This window comes from Cherax quadricarinatus, chromosome 17 (assembly GCF_038502225.1).
Source record: "Cherax quadricarinatus isolate ZL_2023a chromosome 17, ASM3850222v1, whole genome shotgun sequence".
NCBI lineage: Eukaryota > Metazoa > Arthropoda > Malacostraca > Decapoda > Parastacidae > Cherax > Cherax quadricarinatus.
In genome coordinates, this window is record NC_091308.1 from 12463757 (window position 1) to 12489367 (window position 25611).

The following is a 25611-nucleotide window of genomic DNA, read 5'->3' on the forward strand; positions in this document are numbered from 1 at the left end:
CAATGCTGAAAGTTAAAAACACCTTTGTCGCAGGTAGCATTTTCTCGGCTTTAGAGGTATCAGGAACCTAGACAGTGAAGTGGAAGAGGCAGTATCCATCCATAGCTTAAAGAGGTACGATAGGTCTCTCCAAGCCAGAAGAAAGTGAACCCAGCAGTAGCCAGCGAAGAGGCAGCTCCAGGAGCTGAGACTCGACCCCTGCAACCTCATATAGGTGAGTATTTATAGATGAATACCCACCTTCATCCTTGAGCGTGGGTCGCTCAAGGAGTGATGGAGGCTCAAACCACCGTCCAGTCTGTGCGGAACAGACGTGCTACTCTTGCAGACAGGCTTGCCTAACTTCAAACAATAAATAACAAAGAGAAGTGTATGCTTACCTGTCGAGACAGCCACCGCCTGACCAGGACGCCTCGCGGATTGAGGATAAATACATCCACAGAGTCTTCCACCATCTTGACGGCCGTGTCCAACGCCACCACACGGAACCGCACTGCAGGAGACAAGCAAACCAGACATTATTATTATTATTATTATTATTATATTCGAAGGGGGGATTTATATATGTGATTGCTTGATTTTTTTTATTTTCTTTTTCTTCATCCGGCTCTTCGTTAATATTTAGTTGATAACAAGAAGCCTCACCTGATTGGCTCCAAATTTTCATCTCGGGAAAGAGTCTTTAGAGTAACTGGGAAGCGTAAGTGTCTATGACCAAAGTTGCAAAAGCCATTCCCAGCATAATAATAATAATAATAATAATAATAATAATAATAATAATAATAATAATAATAATAATCTTTATTTACTACAAGTACATGTACATGGTATACAGTCCTAGCTGACAACAATGACATACTACTACATAGAAAGCCACTTGTTATGCTGAGCATCTCGGGTAAATTAGGTCAGTGTCCCAGGATGCGACCCACACCAGTCGACTAACACCCAGGTACCCATTTTACTGATGGGGAACATAGACAACAGGTGGAAAGAAACACGCCCAATGTTTCTACTCTGGCTGGGAATCGAACCCAGGCCCTCGCCGTGTGAAGCGAGAGCGTTAACCACCAGGCCACCACTAGAATGGCTCCGATAACTTCCCATACGCCCTGTTGCTTGGCTTAAAAACATATAAAACAGATTTCACCTATTTCGACGAAGGTGGAGAATTAAACTCAAGACTGAAGGTGCATAACTGTAAATTTTATGCATAAAATGGCGATTTTTTTTATTCCCAGTAAATCACTTTAGATTCGTTTAAGTCTGCCATTTCTGAACGGCTCTAATACTTAATGGCCGACGTCTCGTCTGAACAATATTGTATCTATTAAGTACAGTTCGTGTGTGTGCTAATTTGTCCATATACTAACTTAGTTTATAAAAATTAGAATCGTTGGAATCCGAGCCATAACTGGAGAATGTCTCTCCTGATTGGCTTTAAATTTTCAGCTCTGGTGAGTTTTTCAGGAAAGGTTAGCTGCGCGTAAGTCTCAGTCTGCCAGTTTTATTAGTGATACTGATTTCCATTCAATAACTGAAGAATGAATCATCTTATCAATTTCAAAATATTAACGCTGATGTTGGTGCAAATCTGATATTTTAACTCTGTGTAGAGCTTTATTATATAGTGACTTGATAAAGCTCCACACGGAACTGCCTCAATAAAAGCTTGTTTCGCAACTTAGTCTATTGTTCACTGTTGTCCCATTTAAGTCATTTGGATCCCGCTTCGGTTCACTGCACGAAGAGCTCTTCGCCAGCACCGATGCATCTCCCTTCAAAGGAAGACCAGGGAGAAGCTTCGCTAAGGACAGAAGCCCAGGTTTAGGAGCAGATAACAGCGGCACTAACAAAGGTGGTGAAGAAATGTTTGAATATACATATTTGTGGAAATAAAAGCCGAGTCAAAGGTTGCAGTTTTCTCTTACATGGTTTGAAAAGTTGAACTCAACCTTTCTTTCATTCCACTGGTGAGCGGACGAGCTTGATTCGAAGACTATTCAGACACCCCCAAAAAAATGTCGCATTTTCTCTTGTTGTAAAGAAAGTTTTTGAAAAGAAAAAGAAGAAATTGCTCGTCTCGTTTATATGAATTTAACCAAAGCTTTTGACAGAGGAGCAGCATAGACTCAAGAGTTAAACTCTTACTGGCTCGGGTAACCGAGGGGTTGAAGGACTTTATATAAAGGAATAAAAGTGCTTGAGTGGGAAGGACTTTTACCAGAAAATGTTCTGGCAGGAGAATGTTGAAATGTGGAAGATACAACATTTAAATGTTATCATGTTTTTATGATACATAAACATTTTCATATTACTGGGTAAGTGTTACTCCCCGGTACTAAAGACCGTTGTCATGGGTGACGACAGATCACACTTAAACTATTTACAGAGTTGTACTTTTGCAGTCTAGTTCAAGGTACGGTTTCATGGCGGCTGCCTGGTCAACGAGGCTGTTGCTGATTATAATCATAACTAGGCTGATGTCATTGCGTTTTGCACATTCTTACCTAATATCCTTTTGAAGATTTCCACTTCTGTTTCGGTAATATTATACATGGTGGTAAAAGACTGAGATTCATGTACCTCGGATGATGACAATTTTTTTTATTGAATCTGTGATACTTCTGCCTTAATTCTACCAAAATTCTTCTCGGGATTGTCACTCTTGAGTAGTTATGATAGTGTGTAGATTAGAGATCTGCCCTTCAGGTATTTTTCCATCTATATATTATCGTATCTCCTTTTCTCCGTCATAGTGAGTACATTCTGTGTGCTGAGGAGAGTCCAACACTTTAGATGTGTTTTGATTGTGTCAGGCCAGAAAATTATTTATATCTCTGCTGCCTGGAAAGTTGTGATAACAAGGGAGTATTTTAAACATGAGAACACAACTGCTTTGAAGGTTGCCATCACCAAGAAAGATGTATCAGAAACGTCCATTGTTGACCGATATATAAAAGGATTAAGTTTCAGAAAAATATTTAGGATTTCAATATGAATATTAGTTCAAGGTTAAATAAATTACACTAATTTATAATGAATGGAATTTGTAACAAATTTAAACTATGCCTGCCATGTCTCACATAAATTTTATTTGATTGTGACCAGACCAAATCTTGATTACACTCTCACGCTTGACGTATTGGGTCATATGGGAGGTGATATCTCAGCCTCATAAGTTTTCTGTTCTGTTATTTTTACTATTCTTTTCACTGTGGATATTTTGTATTGTTATATCACCTGTTCCCTATGAGCTTGACAAAGCTCCTGGAGAGCGAAACGTTGCCACAATATATACCCTGTGAAATAATTATACACACATATATACGAATACACGCATATATACACTGTGAACTTTATTTGAGGACCACAGTTAAACTCTTATAAATGGAAACATGTCCACCCACTCCCACAGTTAGACTCCCACAGTTAGACACCCACCTCCCCTCCCCCACTCACCCGTGTCTCCCTGCTTGTAGATGGATTTATCCGTCTGGACAAGTACTGTGGCTCCCCGGGTGCTGAACACCAGCACTGTCTCGTTGATGAAGGAAGACCCTGTCAGACCACCGATCTCGTTCCCCTCCAGACGAAGTCGGTACTTGCCGTTGGTGCTGCCGGGGGGTACCTGCACGGACACGGAGACACGTCATTAGTGGAGGGGAAACCGTGGAAAATATGAGGAAAATATGAAAATTCTCGTTATCTGGAGAGAAAAACTTTTAATATTTTGCTAGCTTAAATGATTTGATTCTTAGGCTTAAGGGAAAATAAAAGAAAAATATTTTGCTAACGTGTGACTTTATAGACGCTTTTAATTCTAAAAGGTGGGTAATATAGTGTTCTTGGAGAGAGAGAGAGAGAGAGAGAGCATTTTTTTTTCATAATCTAAAGATCCTGGAAGGTTAACAGGCAAGGCAAGAGGAATAGGCAAAGCTTTTCTTACTCCTGCTGTTCGGTTCACCTAGCAGTACATGATGTGTTGACTCAGCTTTAGGGTAATAAGCTTAATTAAGATTTTTCTTATGAATAAATTATTTCAGAAGGATTTCAGTAAGCCACAAGGGTAAAACACAGTAATTTAATCATAAAAGCCAGGTAAGACAGCCTTAAAACAAATAAGGTAAAACATCTTTTCGGTACGTTCTTCCCATGTACTGATTTTTGTGGCTATTGTGTGTGTGTGTGTGTGTGTATGTGTGTGTGTATGTGTGTGTGTGTGTGTGTGTGTGTGTGTGTGTGTGTGTGTGTGTGTGTGTGTGTGTGTGTGTGTGTGTGTGTGTGTGTGTGTGTGGGGCGAGGATAGGGGTTTGACACTTCTTTTTACATACAGCTAAGTATTAAATCCTAATTAAACGGAATAGATGACTCTGATACTTCCCTCGGCCAAAGGTGTCAGAGGTCTGACCATCGTTTTCAATTCCACAGGCAAAACATCGCCTTCACAAAATTGCAGTGCCTAAATCTTTTTTTTTACAGTTGCCCAGTGAATGAGTTTAGTATTTAAACTAAGAAAAAGAATAAAAATATATTACTATAATGTGTCCACGAAGGAGGAAGATTTATAAAGTTCCCCGATTTTTCCCTTTGTTTTATTTTTCCCTCAACTTTTCAATTTTATTTCACTCATCCAATCGGTTTCAAATTTCCAAAAGTTTTTTGGATTCTGTGCAGTAACTGGGAAATGCATCTTTGGCTCAGCTTCAAACTTTCAGTGCTGATGTGTTTTCCCCGAAGTAAACAATCTCTTGAAGTTACAATGACTTAAGTTATTATGTGCCCAATTTCATTAATTACTAAAGTGGTTTCAGTAAAGTGACTTAAAGATATCTTTTCTGAACAGAGATAAGTCACAGTGTTTAACTATTTTCTTATTCTCGGTTAAACCAACTTAATGTATTTTAATATACCTTTAACATCTATATGCCCTCAATTCTATCGTTAAAAAATTATATATTATGTACACCAAGCTTACATAAAACTTACTTACGGTACGAAAACCTTCCTTAAAAATTGGTCAGTCTTACTTAGAAATATATTTGGTATGATATTGGCCATGTAGGTTCCAGTTTGGTATTTTGGAAGGAAGTGGATAAATTTAATGACTGTTTTTCATGCGATAATTTCTATGTTGGATCTGATTAGTTTCATCTCTTCTATAAAGATAACTTGATAATGTAGCTTCTGAACGGCTGCAAGCTTAATGATCTTGTGTAATTTAGGATACTGGTGTCCTTGGTCTCCTGGAAAGGTTTGAATTCAAATTTTGCTGTGCATGTCCCAATCTGCCACTTTTATTGAAGAAATTTGGATGTTAGTTTCCCTGTGATGACTTGTCAATGTCTCTTCTGACTCCCTTCAGATCTTCAACGCAAATATTTACCTGCAGTATCAATTTACGCCACACTGCACTATTCCAGTCGCGTGCAGTGAGGCACAGGGGACTGGGGTTATGGAATATGGGGATACCTTCCTCAGATCGAGCAGCTACCGAAATACATCTGGTGTATAACTGTAATTTGAACAAGATATAATGACAATTCGTAGTGCAAAATCCAACATGATATTTTAAGCAGGTAACTCAAGGGTACCGTCATCTATGCACCGGGAAATCACTGACCGCCGGTCAATATATCCGATCAGAAAACCAAAGGATAGTAACCCGTCAAAACAACAAAAATTCTTACAGCAGACTCAGTCATCCTGAGGAAAGGAGGACACATCCTGATGAATTTAACGACGGTACCTCGGTGTTAGTGGCCTGTTGTGGGTGACATCCTGAAGGATGATACAGCACACCATAAAGTTTTGCTTGCGCAATGTTGTAAAATGTGAAGAGGAAGTATAGAATTTCTTAGCCCGAAAAAATGAACTCTGTCTAAAGAGAGATAGTGTGAGTGTGAGTGTGAGTGTGTGAGTGTGAGTGTGAGTGTGAGTGTGTGTGTGTGTGTGTGTGTGTGTGTGTGTGTGTGTGTGTGTGTGTGTGTGTGTGTGTGTGTGTGTGCGCGCGCCTGGCCGACCTTCTCTTAGTTCTGGGTTCAACGTTTTGGGAAAGACTGAGGCTGCGAATATTTATATGCAACTCGAGAGTTCCTTCAATGTGCATAATGCATATTAATGAGTTTTTTGTTTATTAGGAGGAGAAAGTGTCTCCTGACGCAGGTGTTAGTCGGGTTATGACCCACTCAGTGATTAAGCAACACTGACTTATGGTGAGTACCACTTACCGGAATACCGTAGGTAGTGGTAAACACTCAGTGATGTTTTATACTTGTGGTTAGCAATCACTAGAAGACTGTGCTGAGACTCAGGGATTAAGCAACCACTAGTATACCGGTGCTATGTATCCTGATACATAGCACCAGCAAACACCTTAACTACTGGGAATGCTTGGAAGCACTTGACTTGTACTCACTGGAGCGTAGGCGAGAGATGCATGATAATCTACACCTTGAATATCCTGGAGGGACTAGTCTCTAATCTGCACACAGAAATAACTCCCTACGAAAGCAAAAGACTTAGCAGGCGATGCAACATACCCTTAATGAAAAGTAGGGGCGCCATTAATACACTAACAGAAAACACACTAAATGTCGGGGGCCCGAGACTGTTCAACAGCTTCCCACCAACTATAAGGGGAATTACCAAGAGGGAACTGGACAGATACCTAAAGTCGGTGACGGATCACCCGGGCTGTGGTTCGTACGTTGGACTACGGGTGGCCAGCAGTAACAGCCTAGTTGATGAGGCCATGATCCACCAGGAGGCCTGGTCATGGACCGGGCCGCGGGGGCGTTGATCCCCGGAATACCCCCCCAGGTAGTACGCTAGTGATTGCTGGCATATTCAAGGTTAGGAGAACGTGATCCTTGTTTTCGATACCATAAGGATAATATATGATACCACAAGGATAATGATACCACAAGGATAATATATGATAGCACAAGGATAATGATACCATAAGGATAATATACGATACCACAAGGATAATGATACCACAAGGATAATATATGATACCACAAGGATAATGATACCACAAGGATAATATATGATACCACAAGGATAATGATACCACAAGGATAATATATGATACCACATGGATAATGATACCACAAGGATAATATACGATACCACAAGGATAATATATGATACCACAAGGATAACGATACCACAAGGATAATATACGATACCACAAGGATAATATATGATACCACAAGGATAACGATACCACAAGGATAATATATGATACCACAAGGATAATATATGATACCACAAGGATAACGATACCACAAGGATAATATACGATACCACAAGGATAATATATGATACCACAAGGATAACGATACCACAAGGATAATATACGATACCACAAGGATAATATATGATACCACAAGGATAATATATGATACCACAAGGATAATATATGATACCACAAGGATAACGATACCACAAGGATAATATACGATACCACAAGGATAATATATACCACAAGGATAATATACGATACCACAAGGATAATATACGATACCACAAGGATAATATACGATACCACAAGGATAATATACGATACCACAAGGATAATATACGATACCCATACCCGCCTACCCGAATGAGTAGCACCGATTAAAAAAAAAATCCCTCCATTACGTGTATTAAATTTTGCATTTAAGAATTCTTTTATAATTTCTTGACATAAAATAACATACAGACACTGGTGATCTTTTTTTAAACTTTCCACAACTTTGTGAAGTTCTTCAGGATCTTAACATCATAAACCAAATATAATCTGAATTGTTCTACTATATCTTCTTTTTGCACCTTGTTTCACCTTACTTTTGTTTCACCTTACTTTTGTTTCACCTTACTTTTGTTTCACCTTACTTTTGTTTCACCTTACTTTTGTTTCACCTTACTTTTGTTTCACCTTATTTTGTTTCACCTTACTTTTGTTTCGCCTTACTTTTGTTTCGTCTTACTTTTGTTTCGCCTTGCTTTTGTTTCGCCTTGCTTTTGTTTCGCCTTGCTTTTGTTTCGCCTTACTTTTGTTTCACCTTACTTTTGTTTCACCTTACTTTTGTTTCACCTTACTTTTGTTTCACCTTACTTTTGTTTCGCCTTACTTTTGTTTCACCTTACTTTTGTTTCGCCTTACTTTTGTTTCGCCTTACTTTTGTTTCACCTTACTTTTGTTTCACCTTACTTTTGTTTCACCTTACTTTTGTTTCACCTTACTTTTGTTTCACCTTACTTTTGTTTCACCTTACTTTTGTTTCGCCTTACTTTTGTTTCGCCTTACTTTTGTTTCGTCTTACTTTTGTTTTGCCTTACTTTTGTTTCACCTTACTTTTGTTTCACCTTACTTTTGTTTCACCTTACTTTTGTTTCAACTTACTTTTGTTTCACCTTACTTTTGTTTAGCCTTACTTTTGTTTCGCCTTACTTTTGTTTCGTCTTACTTTTGTTTCACCTTACTTTTGTTTCACCTTACTTTTGTTTCACCTTACTTTCGTTTCGCCTTACTTTTGTTTCGCCTTACTTTTGTTTCGTCTTACTTTTGTTTCACCTTACTTTTGTTTCGCCTTACTTTTTTTTCGTCTTACTTTTGTTTCGTCTTACTTTTGTTTCACCTTACTTTTGTTTCACCTTAATTTTGTTTCACCTTAATTTTGTTTCGCCTTACTTTTGTTTCGTCTTACTTTTGTTTCGTCTTACATTTGGTTCGCCTTACTTTTGTTTCACCTTAATTTTGTTTCACTTTACTTTTGTTTCACCTTACTTTTGTTTCACCTTACTTTTGTTTCAACTTTTGTTTCGCCTTACTTTTGTTTCACCTTACTTTTGTTTCACCTTACTTTTGTTTCAACTTTTGTTTCGCCTTACTTTTGTTTCGCCTTACTTTTGTTTCGCCTTACTTTTGTTTCACCTTACTTTTGTTTCGTCTTTTGTTTCACCTTACTTTTGTTTCACCTTACTTTTGTTTCGTCTTTTGTTTCACCTTACTTTTGTTTCACCTTACTTTTCTTTCGCCTTACTTTTGTTTGGCCTTACTTTTGTTTGGCCTTACTTTTGTTTTGCCTTACTTTTGTTTCACCTTACTTTTGTTTCACCTTACTTTTGTTTCACCTTACTTTTGTTTCACCTTACTTTTGTTTCACCTTACTTTTGTTTCGCCTTACTTTTGTTTCGCCTTACTTTTGTTTCACCTTACTTTTGTTTCACCTTACTTTTGTTTCACCTTACTTTTGTTTCACCTTACTTTTGTTTCACCTTACTTTTGTTTCGCCTTACTTTTGTTTCGTCTTTTGTTTGGCCTTACTTTTGTTTTGCCTTACTTTTGTTTGGCCTTACTTTTGTTTCGCCTTACTTTTGTTTCGCCTTACTTTTGTTTCGTCTTACTTTTGTTTCGTCTTACTTTTGTTTCGCCTTACTTTTCTTTCGTCTTACTTTTCTTTCGTCTTACTTTTGTTTCACCTTACTTTTGTTTCACCTTAATTTTGTTTCAACTTAATTTTGTTTCGCCTTACTTTTGTTTCGTCTTACTTTTGTTTCGTCTTACATTTGGTTCGCCTTACTTTTGTTTCACCTTAATTTTGTTTCACTTTACTTTTGTTTCACCTTACTTTTGTTTCACCTTACTTTTGTTTCAACTTTTGTTTCGCCTTACTTTTGTTTCGCCTTACTTTTCTTTCGTCTTACTTTTCTTTCGTCTTACTTTTGTTTCGTCTTAGTTTTGTTTCGTCTTAGTTTTGTTTCGTCTTACTTTTGTTTCACCTTACTTTTGTTTCGTCTTACTTTTGTTTCGTCTTACTTTTGTTTCGCCTTACTTTTGTTTCGTCTTACTTTTGTTTCGTCTTACTTTTGTTTCGTCTTACTTTTGTTTCGTCTTACTTTTGTTTCGTCTTACTTTTGTTTCGTCTTACTTTTGTTTCGTCTTACTTTTGTTTCGTCTTACTTTTGTTTCGTCTCCCACTTTGTTTCTGTCCACTTACTTTGTTTCTGTCTTCCACTTTTGTTTCTGCCTCACTTTTGTTTCTGTCTTACTTTGTTTCCTCCGTCTTACTTTGTTTCTGTCCACTTGCTCTGTCCAAGCCTCTAATTCTGTCCTTAGCCCTTTTTGCTCAGTCCTTACTTTGTCTCATCCTCACTGTCATTCTATTATCCACATCCATATTACTACATTAGCAGTAGCAGTAACAGCAGCAGCAGCAATAGTAGTAGTGGCAAGAGCAGCAGCAGTGGTACAGAAGCAGTGGCAATAGTAGCAGCAGTGGCAACAGCAGTAGCAGTGGCAACAGAAGCAGTGGCAACAGCAGAAGCAGTGGCAACAGTAGTGTGGCACAGTAGCAGTGGCAACAGCAGTGGCAGTGGCAATAGCAGAAGCAGTGGCAACAGTAGCAGGCAATAGCAGGGCAGTGGCAATAAGCAGCAGCAGTGGCAAATAGCAGTACAGTAGCAGTGGCACAGAAGCAGTAGTGGCACAATAGCAATGGCAATAAGTAGCAGTGAGCAGCGATAGCAGCAGCAGTAAGGCAGTAGCAGCAGTAGCAGTAGCAGTAGTGGCACAGCAGCAGTGGCACAGCAGCAGTGGTGGCAATAGCAGCAGTGGCAACAGTAGCAGTGGCAGGTAAGGTAGCAGTAGTGGTGGTGGTACAGTAGCAGTGGCAACAGCAGTAGTGGTACAGTAGCAGCTGGTACAGTAGCAGTGGCAATAGCAGTTCCTGTTCAACAGAAGCAGTGGCAGTAGCAGGTAAGTGGAGCTAGTAGCAGTGGCACAGTGGCAGAGTGGCACAGTGGCAGTAGTGGCAACAGTGGCAGTAGTGGCAATAGCAGTAGTAGTGGACAGTAGCAGTGGCAATAGCAGTAGCAGCAGGGAGTGGCAACAGGAAGAAGAGTAACAGTAGTGGTAATAGTAGTAGTGGTAATAGTGGTAATAGTAGTAGTGGTAATAGCAGTAGTGGTAATAGTAGCAGTAGTGGTAATAGTAACAGTAGTGGTAATAGTAACAGTAGTGGTAATAGTAACAGTAGTGGTAATAGTAACAGTAGTGGTAATAGTAGCAGTAGTGGTAATAGTAACAGTAGTGGTAATAGTAGCAGTAGTGGTAATAGTAGCAGTAGTGGTAATAGTAGCAGTAGTGGTAATAGTAGCAGTAGTGGTAATAGTAACAGTAGTGGTAATAGTAACAATAGTGGTAACAGTAACAGTAGTGGTAATAGTAGCAGTAGTGGTAATAGTAACAATAGTGATAATAGTAGCAGTAGTGATAATAGTAGCAGTAGTGGTAATAGTAACAGTAGTGGTAATAGTAGCAGTAGTGGTAATAGTAGCAGTAGTGGTAATAGTAACAGTAGTGGTAATAGTAGCAGTAGTGGTAATAGTAACAATAGTGATAATAGTAGCAGTAGTGATAATAGTAGCAGTAGTGATAATAGTAGCAGTAGTGGTAATAGTAGCAGTAGTGGTAATAGTAGCAGTAGTGGTAATAGTAACAGTGGTGGTAATAGTAGCAGTAGTGGTAATAGTAGTAGTAGTCGTAGTAGTGGTGGTGCTTGGTTGTCGTTTCAGAAGTAGCAGTATATTCAAGGGGAAGCGCTAAACTTGTATGTGTATTTCAACAATTGAAGAATGAGAGTTCATCACATTTGATGCAAGGAAGGAGGCGGGTAGTTCCATTTCTTGGACCACGAGCTCTTCACCAGCTCTTTACCAACCTCTAAATCATCCTACCGGGATGTGTTACCTCCGGAATCTCCAGCGCTAACACATCTGTGTGAACCTCTGATGCTGCCATGGGATGGGGATGAGACTTTTATTTTCTCCGAACCTCGGCGGTAAGAAAGTTAAGAGAGATCTTTGTAATCATTTGTCTTCTGCTTCTGAGAAAACTATTTATGTTCTGATGTGTTGTGATGGATATTTACGAGTCCCTGTTACTTCGTCTCGCAACTCTATGCTGTGCACTGTACCCATTTCGTGTATTAAACACACACGATATATATATATACATATATATATATATATATATATATATATATATATATATATATATATATATATATATATATATATATATATATATATAATACATATACCAAGAAATCTCTCAGTCAGCAGAACTCGAACCCAAGTTGGCAGCTCACCGCATCCAATAGCTCAGAACCTGACGCTTTAAACGACAAAACTACATATACCCATAATAACATTAGGTAGACTGCTTAAAACTGTTTCTTCCTAACTGAGGATACGCACGTCCAGATCTTCGGGTACAATGACCAACCATATGGTGGACACAAGGAAGCTGGATTTCAAGTCCTCCATGCTCGAAATGGGCAAGATCACTGTTTGCATTTGTTTACCTTCGGAGATAAAGCAGGTTTAGCGATCGCAAAGCTCAATCAAGTCCACAAAATTTCTGCAAGGCACAGGTCAGTTTGCATTGACAGTGATCACCGTGCGTAGGAGGTCGATGGCGTGTCCATTGGCAAGTTAGCGAGACCATAGTTGATATTTGGGAGCCTCTTGTCACTAACATCGAATTTTCCAGTGAGGCTCAGGTCGCCTCACACATCAGGTGCACTGCACACATTGTTAATCATTGTCAAAGCCTCATTTGGATTTTGCAGCTCAAAACAGATATTAAATTAATGGTTTTAAATGGATTTAAAATGGATTTATATGCAGTGGAAAATATACAAAGATGGATGACAAAATTTATCAGTGGGATATAGAATATTTTCCACAAAAAAATGCACTTTATGGAAAGAGAGAAGGTTAAATTATTCAAGTGAAAGACATAAATAACGAAGACAAAGCTTGAAATAATGAATTCAATCTGGTTAAATATTGATCTCTGAGGGATATATTAAAGTACTGGTTTAACAACAGAGATGCAGACGTGTGGAGCCATCTATTGAGTATTCTGGGTAGCTTTTAAAAAGCAGATTAACCAAAGATATGAACGGCGGAGGTATGGTTTGAGAAGGCCCTGTCTAGCATGGGCTAGTGGGAATATCAAAATGACATACAATACCGATAGGTTGGTAAGTAAGACTCATAAGGCAACAGTTAGGCATCTATTCCGAAACGTTTCACCTACACGGTAGGAGAAACGTTTACCACGCTGCTCCTCCAATGAAGTCGACCACACTGCCATAAATCCGGCGTAGAAGCAGCTAAAAAAATGTAACGCTAATTATATTGCCTAATTAGTTTCCATAGTGTTTTGTGCAACCGTTGAACACCTGGTTACCCTCCCCCCCCACACACACACCAGCCTCCCCCCTCCCTCCCCTGTCGGAAAATCTGTGCCAGCGAGACTAATTAGATTAATAAAATATTCATGATTGGCGAGTGATTTATAATAGCGGACCAAGTAGGAATGTGACGGAACACTTGTCTATGATGATGCTTTTGTTACTGTCGTTGTTGTTGCTGTTTCCGTTGTCGTTATTGTTGTCATTACTGTTGCTGTCGTTGCTGCTGATGCTCTTGTTGTTGTCGTTACTGTTGTTTTCCTAGTTGCTATTGTTACTGTTTTCGTTGATGTCGTCGTTATCGTTATTCGCTGGTGTTATTGTCGTTATTGTTACTTTCGTCATTGGTGTTATTGTCGTTATTGTAATGTTATCGTCTTTTTTGCTGTTGTCGTTATCATCGTTTTCGTTGTCGCTGCTGTCGTTGCTTTTGGCGCCGTCGTCGATGCTCTTCGTTATCACTGCTCATCGTCGTCGAGGACCCAAGAGACGCGCAACACCGGCGGGAGGTTTCGCCTCCACAACAAGCTTCTTCAGTGGAGTACAAGACAACACTGGAGACAGAAGCTGTCCTTGTCGAACTGAATTTAGTTTTTTATGCCTTTGATATTGGATCTTTCATGACGCACAATGTTCTTGCTAATGGGTAAATGTGTACGAATGGTATATAATACCGACAAGATGAGATCAAGACACACGTGCAACATCTGGGTATCTTTATTGTAGACGTTTCGCCATCCAGTGGCTTTATCAATACAAATTCTAGGACATAACTTGAAGACAGTAGAACTATGTACAGAAGATGAGGTAATCAGTCCCTCAACCTAGGAGTAGGTGCGAACAGCACCACGACTATGGTGCTCTTCGCACCTACTCCTAGGTTGAGGGACTGATTACCTCATCTTCTGTACATAGTTCTACTGTCTTCAAGTTATGTCCTAGAATTTGTATTGATAAAGCCACTGGATGGCAAAACGTCTACAATAAAGATACCCAGATGTTGCACGTGTGTCTTGATCTCATAATGGGTAAATTATATGCTTGTACAACGTTTCGCTCACCTGAAGTTTTATAAATCCAACGTTTCGCTCACCTGGAGTTTTACAAATCCAATGTTTCACCGTCGTGGTGTTCACACTACCTGGATCAAATTCACAAATTCACTCACCATGAGCATTATCAATGCAATGAATTGACAAAGACTTCTAACGGGCGAAACGTGTCGCAACAAAGTTTCCGAGCGTTGCGGCACACGTGTCTAACTAGATGTTATATACATTGTGTGATACACGATGCTGTTGGTGATGACAAAAGGTGTCCCGCGTTGACTCCCTTGTGATGCCAAGGTATTGTGTGTACTTATTTCTGACCTTAATCGCGTGAAAAACATTTATTCGACAACACACAAGAGAATTAACTAGTATTTGGGAAGTATTGTGTTCTGGTCTCTCTCTCTTTTTTTTTTTGTTTTTTTTTTTGGGGGGGGGGAAGTGATTTTTCTTAAACCAAGTTTTGGAGGTAAATTATTTGTCTGAAGCTTGGTTTCTATTTTTTTTATTTCTGAAGAGAGAGAGAGGAAACTCACAGATTTTTTTTCATTATGAATTTATGGGAAAAAAATTAGTGCATGAGTTAGCGTGTTAGAAGACGGGGATTTTCTCATTCGTTTTGCTTCAGTGGAGATTTATGACAAGTATCTCTTTTTTCTGAAACGTTTCGCCTGCACAGTAGCGATCTTCGGTCCAATAGAGAGGTGACCAAGATGCACGAAACAGAAGGTGGAGAGAGGTAAAGATGACGTGGTCACAAAAGTCAACCTTCAGGCAATGATTTTAGTTGCCGCTAGTTACCAGCAGTCAGAAGCACTTGTCGATAGATACTAGGCCTGTAGTGTGTACTCACCTAAATGTGGTTGCAGAGGTCGAGACTCAGCTCCTGGCCCCGCCTCTTCACTGACCTCTACTAGGTCACTCTTCCTGTGTGTGTGTGTGTGTGTGTGTGTGTGTGTACTCACCTAGTTGTACTCACCTAGTTGAGGTTGCGGGGGTCGAGTCCGAGCTCCTGGCCCCGCCCCTTCACTGATCGCTACTAGGTCACTCTCCCTGAGCCGTGAGCTTTATCATACCTCTGCTTAAAGCTATGTATGGATCCTGCCTCCACTACATCGCTTCCCAAACTATTCCACTTACTGACTACTCTGTGGCTGAAGAAATACTTCCTAACATCCCTGTGATTCATCTGTGTCTTCAGCTTCCAACTGTGTCCCCTTGTTACTGTGTCCAATCTCTGGAACATCCTGTCTTTGTCCACCTTGTCAATTCCTCTCAGTATTTTGTATGTCGTTATCATGTCCCCCCTATCTCTCCTGTCCTCCAGTGTCGTCAGGTTGATTTCCCTTAACCTCTCCTCGTAGGACATACCTCTTAGCTCTGGGACTAGTCTTGTTGCAAACCTTTGCACTTTCTCTAGTTTCTTTACGTGCTTGGCTAGGTGTGGGTTCCAAACTGGTGCCGCATACTCCAATATGGGCCTAACGTATACGGTGTACAGGGTCCTGAACGATTCCTTATTAAGATGTCGGAATGCTGTTCTGAGGTTTGCTAGGCGCCCATATGCTGCAGCAGTTATTTGGTTGATGTGCGCTTCAGGAGATGTGCCTGGTGTTATACTCACCCCAAGATCTTTTTCCTTGAGTGAGGTTTGTAGTCTCTGACCCCCTAGACTGTACTCCGTCTGCGGCCTTCTTTGCCCTTCCCCAATCTTCATGACTTTGCACTTGGTGGGATTGAACTCCAGGAGCCAATTGCTGGACCAGGTCTGCAGCCTGTCCAGATCCCTTTGTAGTTCTGCCTGGTCTTCGATCGAGTGTATTCTTCTCATCAACTTCACGTCATCTGCAAACAGGGACACCTCAGAGTCTATTCCTTCCGTCATGTCGTTCACAAATACCAGAAACAGCACTGGTCCTAGGACTGACCCCTGCGGGACCCCGCTGGTCACAGGTGCCCACTCTGACACCTCGCCACGTACCATGACTCGCTGCTGTCTTCCTGACAAGTATTCCCTGATCCATTGTAGTGCCTTCCCTGTTATCCCTGCTTGGTCCTCCAGTTTTTGCACCAATCTCTTGTGTGGAACTGTGTCAAACGCCTTCTTGCAGTCCAAGAAAATGCAATCCACCCACCCCTCTCTCTCTTGTCTTACTGCTGTCACCATGTCATAGAACTCCAGTAGGTTTGTGACACAGGATTTCCCGTCCCTGAAACCATGCTGGCTGCTGTTGATGAGATCATTCCTTTCTAGGTGTTCCACCACTCTTCTCCTGATAATCTTCTCCATGATTTTGCATACTATACATGTCAGTGACACTGGTCTGTAGTTTAATGCTTCATGTCTGTCTCCTTTTTTAAAGATTGGGACTACATTTGCTGTCTTCCATGCCTCAGGCAATCTCCCTGTTTCGATAGATGTATTGAATATTGTTGTTAGGGGTACACATAGCGCCTCTGCTCCCTCTCTCAATACCCATGGGGAGATGTTATCTGGCCCCATTGCCTTTGAGGTATCTAGCTCACTCAGAAGCCTCTTCACTTCTTCCTCGGTTGTGTGCACTGTGTCCAGCACTTGGTGGTGTGCCCCACCTCTCCGTCTTTCTGGAGTCCCTTCTGTCTCCTCTGTGAACACTTCTTTGAATCTCTTGTTGAGTTCTTCACATACTTCACGGTCATTTCCTGTTGTCTCTCCTCCTTCCTTCCTTAGCCTGATTACCTGGTCCTTGACTGTTGTTTTCCTCCTGATGTGGCTGTACAACAGTTTCGGGTCAGATTTGGCTTTCGCTGCTATGTCATTTTCATATTGTCTTTGGGTCTCCCTTCTTATCTGTGCATATTCGTTTCTGGCTCTACGACTGTTCTCCTTATTCTCCTGGGTCCTTTGCCTTCTATATTTCTTCCATTCCCTAGCACACTTGGTTTTTGCCTCCCTGCACCTTTGGGTAAACCATGGGCTCATCCTGGCTTTTTCATTACTCCTGTTACCCTTGGGTACAAACCTCTCCTCAGCCTCCTTGCATTTTGTTGCTACATATTCCATCATCTCATTAACTGGCTTCCCTGCCAGTTCTCTGTCCCACTGAACCCCGTTCAGGTAGTTCCTCATTCCTGTGTAGTCCCCTTTCTTGTAGTTTGGCTTCATTCGTCCTGGCCTTCCTGCTTCTCCCTCCACTTGTAGCTCTACTGTGTATTCGAAGCTTAAAACCACATGGTCACTGGCCCCAAGGGGTCTTTCATATGTGATGTCCTCGATATCTGCACTACTGAAGGTGAATACTAAGTCCAGCCTTGCTGGTTCATCCTCTCCTCTCTCTCTTGTAGTGTCCCTTACGTGTTGGTACATGAAGTTCTCCAGTACCACCTCCATCATCTTAGCCCTCCATGTATCTTGGCCCCCATGTGGGTCCAAGTTCTCCCAGTCGATCTCCTTGTGGTTAAAGTCACCCATGATCAGGAGCTTTCCCCTGCATGCATGAGCTCTTCTGGCTACTCTAGCCAGTGTGTCAACCATCGCTCTATTGCTCTCGTCGTACTCTTGCCTTGGCCTCCTGCTGTTCTGTGGTGGGTTATACATCACTGCTATTACCACCTTGGGACCTCCAGAGTGAAGTGTTCCCACTATATAATCACTTTCTTCTCCGCTATCTCCTCTCTCCAGCTCATCAAAATTCCAGCGATTTTTGATCAGCAACGCCACTCCTCCACCCCCCCTGTTCCCTCTGTCTTTCCTCAGGATTTGGTATCCCGTTGGAAAGATGGCATCTGTTATCATACCTGTAAGCTTGGTTTCTGTGAGAGCTATGATGTCCGGTGTTGCGGCCCCTGCCAAACTAGCGGTTAAATAGTTAACCTGCCGGCCGGCAGTACCACTGGGTGCGTCATCAAACCCAATGTGGGGGCTGCTGAGCCGGCCTTAGAGCAGTAAGAGCCTGAGTGCCTCACGGTACACACCTAAGCAGTAGGTACCTGACCACCGAAGGGTACACGTCTACTGGCTTTAGTAACAGTATGTACCAGAGCGCCTCGCTGTACACACCTAAGCAGTAGGTACCTGACCACCGAAGGGTACACGTCTACTGGCTTTAGTAACAGTATGTACCAGAGCGCCTCGCTGTACACACCTAAGCAGTAGGTACCTGATCACCGAAGGGTACACGTCTACTGGCTTTAGAAATATTATGTACCTGAGCGCCTCGCTGTACACACCTAAGCAGTAGGTACCTGACCACCGAAGGGTACACGTCTACTGGCTTCAACATTAAGTACCTGAACTCCTCAGGGTACACGTCTATGCAGTAGGTACCTGACCACCGAATCGTACCTATCTACTGGCGTTAGAAGAACCGCTCACCGCAGCTCACTGAGTCTGTTGGCCTCAGTTACTTGACGGCCGCATTCAGTGAGCTTGCAGCATGGTGTTCGGCTAGCGGTGTGTCAACCGCCTTTGGAGAGGATTTAATGGACTACCGGTGATGTCTGTGGACTCACCGTCTACATTGATCAACTGTGGGCCGGAGTCGTCAGATGCTGTTTAGTGGGACATTACATGAAGAAAAGGTTGGAGTGTTACACTGAACTGGGCCAGGACCGTAGTGTGACACTGAGGGACGTACGATGGAGTGGAACACTGAGATATGCATAGGACCGTAGTGGAACACTGAGATGAAAAGGGTGTCGTGGGACACTGAAGATGGCCTGGTTGTAGTGTACACTGAACAGTGTCGTGTGACTGACTTCGTGTCGTGAGAGGCAGTTGATTGTAATTTATTATAAAAATGTTATTTATAATTTATTGTTTTAGCATAGAGATATATATATATAGTGACACAGTAGTGTCAAGAGTTGTACCCTGTGTAGGGTTATGAATTATTAATTATATTTTAGTAATGCTAATTATAATTTATTATTGTAACATGTACATATTATTATTATATCATAGTTCAAATACCTCTAGACCAAAGATAGTTGATTTTTATATATTAAAGATTAATTGATTTTAGTGTGTATTTATGTATCCCGAACTCTTTATTACAAAAGGAGTAAATCTTAATACCATCGTCTTTTAAAAATTACTTTTTTTGTAATATATGAGTGGCCTGTCCGGGAGGATAATGATTATCTAGAATGATTTCTGGACGATCATATCCGGGATGACGGTTCGGGATACATATTACATTGATCTTTGTGTGTCGGTCCTTTTGTGGTGGGGGTGTTGCGGCCCCTGCCAAACTAGCGGTTAAATAGTTAACCTGCCGGCCGGCAGTACCACTGGGTGCGTCATCAAACCCAATGTGGGGGCTGCTGAGCCGGCCTTAGAGCAGTAAGAGCCTGAGTGCCTCACGGTACACACCTAAGCAGTAGGTACCTGACCACCGAAGGGTACACGTCTACTGGCTTTAGTAACAGTATGTACCAGAGCGCCTCGCTGTACACACCTAAGCAGTAGGTACCTGACCACCGAAGGGTACACGTCTACTGGCTTTAGTAACAGTATGTACCAGAGCGCCTCGCTGTACACACCTAAGCAGTAGGTACCTGATCACCGAAGGGTACACGTCTACTGGCTTTAGAAATATTATGTACCTGAGCGCCTCGCTGTACACACCTAAGCAGTAGGTACCTGACCACCGAAGGGTACACGTCTACTGGCTTCAACATTAAGTACCTGAACTCCTCAGGGTACACGTCTATGCAGTAGGTACCTGACCACCGAATCGTACCTATCTACTGGCGTTAGAAGAACCGCTCACCGCAGCTCACTGAGTCTGTTGGCCTCAGTTACTTGACGGCCGCATTCAGTGAGCTTGCAGCATGGTGTTCGGCTAGCGGTGTGTCAACCGCCTTTGGAGAGGATTTAATGGACTACCGGTGATGTCTGTGGACTCACCGTCTACGTTGATCAACTGTGGGCCGGAGTCGTCAGATGCTGTTTAGTGGGACATTACATGAAGAAAAGGTTGGAGTGTTACACTGAACTGGGCCAGGACCGTAGTGTGACACTGAGGGACGTACGATGGAGTGGAACACTGAGATATGCATAGGACCGTAGTGGAACACTGAGATGAAAAGGGTGTCGTGGGACACTGAAGATGGCCTGGTTGTAGTGTACACTGAACAGTGTCGTGTGACTGACTTCGTGTCGTGAGAGGCAGTTGATTGTAATTTATTATTATAAAAATGTTATTTATAATTTATTGTTTTAGCATAGAGATATATATATATAGTGACACAGTAGTGTCAAGAGTTGTACCCTGTGTAGGGTTATGAATTATTAATTATATTTTAGTAATGCTAATTATAATTTATTATTGTAACATGTACATATTATTATTATATCATAGTTCAAATACCTCTAGACCAAAGATAGTTGATTTTTATATATTAAAGATTAATTGATTTTAGTGTGTATTTATGTATCCCGAACTCTTTATTACAAAAGGAGTAAATCTTAATACCATCGTCTTTTAAAAATTACTTTTTTTGTAATATCCGGTGATGCTTCTTTGACTCTTTCGTGCCACTCCTCCCACTTATTTGTTATTCCATCAGCGTTTGTGTACCATACCTTCAGTTTCCTTTCCAACACTGTGGTTTGGGGGGCCTGTGAGGGTGGGAGACCTGGTGGCATACTGTGGGATTCTATAGCTCGGTGTTGGGTGGAGGCTGTGGGTATGGATTGTAGTGTGTGTTGGGATGGTGTGATAGGTTGTATGGTTCTGAGAGTAGTTGTGTGTGTGCTTGCCCTTGCTGTTCTGTCCTGCTCTGACTGACCTCTGCTGGTTCCCTCCTTGTCTCTTTTCCTAGCTCCTTTCGCTTTTTTGTCCTCTCCCTCAGCTGCTGTCGTTCTGATTTTGTTCTGTCTCTGTCTAGGAACACCCTCTTGTACTCTTCCGAGTATTTCAATCGTGGTTTCTCTTGGAGGATCCTGTTCCGCACTGTTTCCGTCCTGAGAATCAGCTTGATTGGTCGGTTTCTCCCCTTCGAGTACCCCCCTATTCTCTGAAAATTTACAATCTCGTCCATCTCTTCACCTATTTCCGTGATGATTTTCTCAATCTCCTTTCTTTCTTCCTGCTTCCTTTCAGTGTGTGTCCTTTCCTCTCTCTCCTGAAGCCCATGGATAAACACTGATTTTGCCCTTTCTTCCTCCCATTGCCTCACCCTCTGTGACTCTGGATCCTGCCTGTATGTGGTCAGTTTCTCCCTTGATTTTTCCAGTGGCTCTTGATAGCCTTGTTGTGCCTCAGCATTCGACCTATCACCCTCTCCATCTGCAACCAGCTGATCTTCCCTTTCACTCCTTGGTCCTCCTTGGCAGATTGATGTGACCTTAGCATAATTCATAATTCCTTCCTTCCTGTTCGGCCTCGCAGCTTCATATGCTGTGTCTTCTCTGGTCACTGCCCCTGTAGTGTGTGTGTGTGTGTGTGTGTGTGTGTGTGTGTGTGTGTGTGTGTGTGTGTGTGTACGTACTCTCCGAGTTCTCTTTGCAGGGTTCAAGACTCAGCTCCTGTCTCTGCCGCCTGGAACACTTCGATCGGCATCATTGATTTCAAACCTGACAATACTCTTTAAGCTGTGTACCGAGTTTACATCCACCACTGCCTCATCCACTGTGTAGGCGAATCGTTTCAGAAATGAGGATATCTAACTGTTGCACATGTGTCTTAGTTACATGTCAGTATTGTATACAATTATGATAGGAGAATCTATGTAGCTAATTCTGCGATTATTTTCACAGCAGCAAGTGTTAGTAACTGGCGCGGTGATGGACGATATCCGCTTGTCATGGTAAGCAGGCAGGATTCAACACACGCAATTAATGGCAAGTATAATTGCTCAATATTTTATTATAATACTATTGTCACACATAAGTACACTGTGTGTGTGTGTGTGTGTGTGTGTGTGTGTGTGTGTGTGTGTGTGTGTGTGTGTGTGTGTGTGAGAGAGAGAGAGAGAGAGAGAGATAATGATGTCAACGAGATAAAGTCAGTTGATCAAATGAAAATGCTGGCCCACAGATGGCTCCAACTTCATCCTGTTTCCTACTTGTATGTCTCATAACAATAAAAATGCTTTCAAATGATCTGATGTAGCTCTTAGCTTGCCAATAAAGTTAGGAATCCTTAACCTGTAAATAGCTGTCAATAAAGCTAGGGATCCTTAACCTTGTCAAACCCTGTGTAAAAAAAAAGAGAGAGAGAGAGAGACGAGAGGATGGTGATGGTCTTTAGGCACCATGATGGCAATGCTGGAGCAGTGGAACGAATGAATGAGAGAGTGCTAGTACCCGAGAATGAGGTTTAATATTCTTGGGGTGAATTTTTATTGCAAATTAACTATGTGTACATTCTACAAGATTGATTGACTGAACACATCGACTCCAGGCTGAGGGACTGATTACCTCATACTCCTCCTCTCCTTACGCCTTCCTCTTTGTATTGGACTGATGAAGCCACTGTGTGGCGAAACGTTTCCTGAATAAAGATTCCCATATGCTGCATAAGTGTCTTAATCTTCAAATTAACTATGAAGAACCACATAGTAAATCTTGCAAACAAAGAGGCCAGTAGTACTGAACGGGTCATCTTATGACAAAGAGCCATGTCTGGGATTTTCCCGAAAAATAAACTAACAACAACAACAACAGCCAACGAGTTTGTTGGAGAGGGAAATCAAATAACGCGGGAAGCTCAAGCCTTCCAAGAAATTTTGAAGTCAAGCAACTGAATATGGAAAACAAAGGAAGTTTGCCAGCAACACTGTCTACAGGCAACATCTGTCCTCTCAGTAAAGTAACACCACCATTAAAATCCATAATATTTTCACTACATCGATTCAGAGGCTTATCCTAACATCCTCACTAACACCATCACCCCCACACACACACAAACACACACACACACGCACACACAAAGACCCACAGACACACACACACACACACACACACACACACACACACACACACACACACACACACACACACACACACACACACACACACAGCAGAGGTATGATAAAGCTCACGGTTCAGGGAGAGTGACCTAGTAGCGACCAGTGAAGAGGCGGAGCCAGGAGCTTGGACTCGACCCCTGCAACCTCAACTAGGTGAGTACAACTAGGTGAGTACACACACACACACAACAGGCCTAGTGTATAATCAACTTGTGCCTAGGATAAAATGGTAACTAACACACAGAGGAGAAGAGTGGTGGAGCACAAGAAAAGATTGGGCTCATACATGACAACCAGCACGGCTTCTGGGATGGGAAATCCTGTGTCACAAATCTGCTTGAGTTCTACAGCAAAGTAACAGAAGTAAGACAGGAGAGAGAGGGATGGGTAGACTGCATCTTTTTGTACTGTAAGAAGGCTTTTGACACAGTACCATACAAATAGACTGGTACAAAAACTAGAGGGGCAGGCAGGAATAGTAGGGAAAGAGCTGCAGTGGATCAGGGAATACTTGATAGGAAGGAAACAACGAATGTTCGTATGTGATGAGGTGTGAAAGTGGGCACATGTGTCAAGTGGGGTTCCACAAGGGGCAGTCCTGAGTCCGGTGCTATTTCTTGCATATGTGAATGATATGATTGAAGGAATAGATTCAGAGGTATCCCTTTCGCTGAAGATGTGAAAATAATGAGGAGAATACAAGCGGACGAGGATCAGGTAAGATTACAGGGGGATGTGGACAGGCTGCAAGCCTGGTCCGCCACCAAGTGCAGTCATGAGGCTTGGGGAATGACAAAGAAGACCGCAGATGGAGTACAGGCTAGGGGATCAAAGGCTGCAAACCTCACTTAAGGAAAAGGATCTTGGAGTTATCATTATACCGATCATGTCCCCAGAGGCACACATCAACCAAATAATTGCTGCAGCATATGGGTACCTGGCAAACCTGAGAATAATATTTCGACATCTAAGGAGTCATTCAAGACACTATACACCGTATATACGTCAAGCCCATATTAGAATAAGCAACACCAGTATGGAATCCACACCTGGTCTAACACGCCAAGAAGAGATAAAAATTAATTTTATTTAACGTAATTTAACAGGAATTAAAAGCTCAGACTGTTTTACACATAAAATGGTCAAATTTGCACTTACTTAAATTTCACTCTCCGCCGTCGTCGAATTAGGAGACACCTTATTTGAACATTAGAAGCTACACCACTTATAGTTTTGAAAGTTATCCGAGTCGTTTCAGAATATTGGGGATGGATTCAACAAATCTGGCCATAGGGCACGTGAAAATGCCAAGTGATCTAAGAATCTGTTCCTCGTTGCCAAACAAAATGTTCAAAATTTGAAGCCGATTGTACAAGGCATTCTCGAGTTATGAGCGAAATATAACCGAAAAAACGGAGGAAGGGGGAAAATTCAGGGAATTTGTTAAAGGTCCCCCATGGGGGATACCAATATAATTTTTTTACACAACTTAAATTAGCATATATACAATTTTTTTTAATGGTGACAATGTACGGCAAATCAATGTTTGTATTCATTCAGGGCAAGCAGACCTATCGCAACACTTCTCTGATGCTCAACATTCCCGGTCATCATTATAATGATAAACATCATCATTATTATTATGGTTCTGGGCAGCATACACGAGATTGAGAAATCTCATAACAGCAACATTCCTTAACTTAGTCAGTGAATCTTTTACAGTACTGTTCACAGCATAAATAAAGCCAGGCCCATGATTACGGCGTATCAAGTCATAGTGTATATACAAGACAATGCAATCCCTCAAGACATGTTTATTGGTAACGTTACGGTCATGGCACCATTGTCACTCATGTGTCACAGAGTGACTGTTTTATAGCAGGGGATATATACAAAAGGGTCTTATAACCAGGACGTCATTACTCGATAACAGTTCACTCAGAGGTGATTTTTTTTTTTTTGTAATTTGACGTTCTTTACGAGCGAAACGTTGTCTAATGGGGTTTTGCTCTGTTGTGTCTTTGTGTTATCCATCTGGTCGGCATTTTGTCTTCCAATCAGGAAGGCTAGATCTAGGGCCTGAGGGCCAAAGTTTGAAGCTAAAGACACGGACGAGTTATAGGAACGCCATAAAGTATTTCTTTACTCTCAGAGTCGTAGACCAGAGGAATGAGCTAACGAAGAAAACAGAGGAAACATCAATTCACAACTTCAAGACTAGGTTTGACAGAGCCTGGGAGGCCAAAATCTCGTACATATCGGACAAACCAAAAACAATAACACGAGCAAAAAAAAAACAAAAAAAAAAACAAGAAATTCTTACAAATACAACTGAAAACCAAAGACGA

At 41.5% G+C, this 25611-nt stretch overlaps 1 protein-coding gene across 6 annotated transcripts in view; it reads right to left on the bottom strand.

The window, feature by feature from the left end:
- Mcr (macroglobulin complement-related) overlaps nucleotides 1-25611 on the bottom strand; it is a 770662-nt gene that overhangs the window by 234941 nt on the left and 510110 nt on the right. For all 6 annotated transcript variants that reach the window (XM_053773332.2, XM_053773333.2, XM_053773336.2 and 3 more), the window contains 2 exons: nucleotides 3463-3631; nucleotides 381-493 (listed from right to left, as the gene is read on the bottom strand). In XM_053773332.2, the coding sequence (XP_053629307.2) occupies nucleotides 381-493; nucleotides 3463-3631 (282 nt within the window). The remainder of the gene's footprint in view (nucleotides 1-380; nucleotides 494-3462; nucleotides 3632-25611) is intronic.